The sequence below is a fragment of the Rhopilema esculentum genome, chromosome 20 (genome assembly GCF_057945365.1).
Source record: "Rhopilema esculentum isolate cy_ngs chromosome 20, ASM5794536v1, whole genome shotgun sequence".
NCBI classification, from domain to species: Eukaryota; Metazoa; Cnidaria; class Scyphozoa; order Rhizostomeae; family Rhizostomatidae; genus Rhopilema; species Rhopilema esculentum.
This window is the reverse complement of record NC_142834.1, coordinates 1851136-1854232: the sequence shown is the minus strand read 5'-3', so window position 1 is coordinate 1854232 and position 3097 is coordinate 1851136. Positions and strand designations below refer to the sequence as shown.

General features: G+C 38.6%; 1 protein-coding gene across 6 annotated transcripts in view; it reads right to left on the bottom strand.

Moving 5' to 3' along the window:
* The window catches only part of LOC135693863 (uncharacterized), a 39463-nt gene extending 38601 nt beyond the window's left edge, over positions 1-862 (bottom strand). For all 6 annotated transcript variants that reach the window (XR_016145045.1, XR_016145046.1, XR_016145044.1 and 3 more), the window contains exon 1: positions 553-862. Coding sequence is in view for 1 of the 6 variants with exons in the window: in XM_089114438.1 (XP_088970564.1) it covers positions 553-862 (310 nt within the window). In the remaining 5 variants the exon portion in view is untranslated. The remainder of the gene's footprint in view (positions 1-552) is intronic.
* Positions 863-3097: the final 2235 nt, after the last annotated feature.

The following is a 3097-nucleotide window of genomic DNA, read 5'->3' as shown; positions in this document are numbered from 1 at the left end:
CTGGTGAATTAAGACAATACTTCGTTTCATCTCAAAATTAAATTTTTTTGAACCTACACTGTCATCACTCGGGGTTGTCTCTAAGCATCAAACAGGGTAATAAACAGTGAAATTCTGTTCAAGGTTCTGAAGAAGCAAATTAGATTTAAAACTAAAAAACATGCAAAAAGTCACAATCATACAGTTTAACAAACAGCACAATCATCTTATACAGTTCCATGTTATATGAAGTTCAATGTTCTAATTTTCATACCGAAGAACAACCAACCTTCTTGCGGTTTGCAAAAGGTTTTTCTTTCGTAATATTACAGGGCTTTATTTGCTAATGTGGATATGATTAACCATATTCGCAATGCAGTTTTTCCAGAAGCACTAAATGCTCAAGAAAGCATTTACAGAGAGCATTTCGGAATCACCAATTTTGGCTGGCGTCTTAGGCCTATATGTCAACCACAACATTGATATAGTCCGAGCTATCAATTACATGTATTTACGCTGGTCACGGGGAAAACACATATAATGACTAGTAAATCAGAAAACTTGAAAACGAACCTGAAATGAAATGCTCCCCGCAAATGAAAGCATTTGATATTTTCTCCTCGCTCCACGATTTCCAATCCGCCCGCCTTATCGCTGTCATCCAATCTTGCCTTCGACGTTTCTCAATTGGTGTCGATCCTTTAGGCATCTTATAAAAAGGAACATCTTTCTTTTCTCCAATTTTTCTGTTCGTACAACCGACCGCACAACAAGTTCGAGGCATTTTGCTAAACGCGAGAGATAATTTTCGATGCAACAAGAAGTAAATCAAACCCGATTGTAAACATAAACAAGGTTCTTGACTACAAGGATGCGCGCGCATCAAAAGAGGCCACGGAAATAGTAAACAATGGGAAACCGTCTATTGTTTCTTGTTACTTGTCCGCTAACAGCTTATTGTTGTCCTCATTCAAAACTAAGAAACCTGGCAAGGATTGGTTTTACGTGTTTGCTAAGAGGAATAACCTGTCATTGAAGAAGGCTGCTTTAATCAGCTCTGCTAGAAAGTCAGCAACAGCAAACCCCTTCTTTGTTTATGATTTCTATGACCAGCTGGATAAAATCATAAAATCTAACAACTTTAATGATGAACAAATCTGGAACTGCCATGAATCTGGCTTTTCAAGTGACCAAGGACACTGCAGAGTAGTCAGTGAAAACGAAAAAGTGGCATATAAGGTTACTTGTGGAGCTGGGCGTGAAAACAACCATGTTAGCTTTCTGCAATGCTGCGAGAAAATAGTTAGGTCCTTTCATTATCTTTACTGGTAAAAATCTGCAGTCAACATGGAGGGAAGAGAGGGCTTTACCTGGAACGTGGTATGGGGTATTTCAGAATGGATGGATGACAACAGAACTGTTTGAAGGATGGTTTAAACAAGAGATAAAAACAAGACCTTTGCTGTTAATCTTTGATCTGGCCCATGTATCCATTTCTGTGATCGAAAAAGCCATTGAAGAAAATGTTATTCTTGTCAAGCTACCCCCTCAAGTAACTGATAAGCTACAGCCACTTGATGTTTCTTTCTTTGGGCCTATGAAAAGACTTTGGAAGAAAACGCTCCACAGCTGGATTAATGATTATGGTCCCCGGGAACCTATAAGAAAAGCCCAACTTCTTAATAAGTTGGGGGATATTTGGCACAAGGGTTTGTCCCCTGAAAATATTACAGCTGGCTTTAGGGCTACAGGTGTTTTCCGGTTGACAGAAAGCAATTTCTGGTTGAGCATTTTGACGCTCATCTTATTAAGCCTTACGATGCATGGTTACAAGCAGGTCAACCGAAACAGCTCTTAAATGACCTTGCTACTAGGGTTCGTTTACCCAAAAAGGCTAGCTCGCAAAAAGGAAGATCTTTTCTCAAGCAACCCATGGGGCCACAAGCTACATCAATCCCTTCAAAAACACGTGTTTCCAATAATGATTGTCACTGTTTTCTGGCACAACAACTTGGTCCTTTTCCTTGTCTAGCCCCCTCTGGAAAAGTATGGGTCCTAATATGACACCTACAAGTTGAGCCTTTGCAGCAACAAAGCCAAAACCAGATTTTTGAAGAACTTATTCTGGAAAAAATGAAAGGCCAAAAAAGAAGCACTGCAAGAAAGATTTGACGACAAAAGGTATTTGCGACGAGGACTATTTGAATGCAATTAAGGAGAAAGAAGAAAAGCAAGGCAGCGAGATATGGAAAAGAAAAAGAGGGCAACCAAAAAAGCTGAAGGCTGACGACAATTCCTCCCAAATCCAAGAAGAGGATTTTCTGAGGCAGAAAAAGAGAGAAGTGATGATGATGTGAGCGAAGGAGATCTTGAAACAAAACCTTCTTTCCCACCCACTACTCAATGCCAAGGGACAATCTACTTAAAGGAATTCTAGCAGTCTCTGTGCCCCCAGAGGAAGAAGTTGAAATTGTTGGGAAATGGTATGCTGCGATTTTTTTGAGGAAAAAGTCAGCAGATCTACAATGCAAAGTCACAATGAAATTTTTGGCGGATGTGGATGGCGCCAGCAAATGGCATCAAACTTGATTGTTTAGAGGCATGTTTTGGCAGTGGGACGGTCTTGGAATGAATTCCATCACATTTAACTGAGGGAAATAGACCTCTTTGATATTCAGAATGTTTTTGCCAGCCCCTTACTTGTAAAACCAGTAAAGGGAAACAAGTAGGAGGTCCCAGATTATGTTAAGTAGGCGTTTGACATTATTTCAAAAATTGACCGCGAACACGAATATTCGTCAAACTTTTTACATTTTAAAAACAATAACAGTGAAACTATCTAAATTGTTCTGCTGATATTCAACTTTTAGTATTTTAAAACCAAAATCATCCACATAAATTAAATTCTGCCATTTCAATGTTTTATATCCATAAAAATTGGCATAATAAAACAGGCTTGACTTGCATTTTTTACAAGTAGCTTTATTTTGCTGTACTCAATGTTTGTAGTCAATTTTCAATTGCATTCAACCACAATATTTGGTAGTGTTTCTGGTTTTTGATCAGAAATTGATATGCGTAAAATATAACCGATGCCACACAAGAATTTATGGAAAGG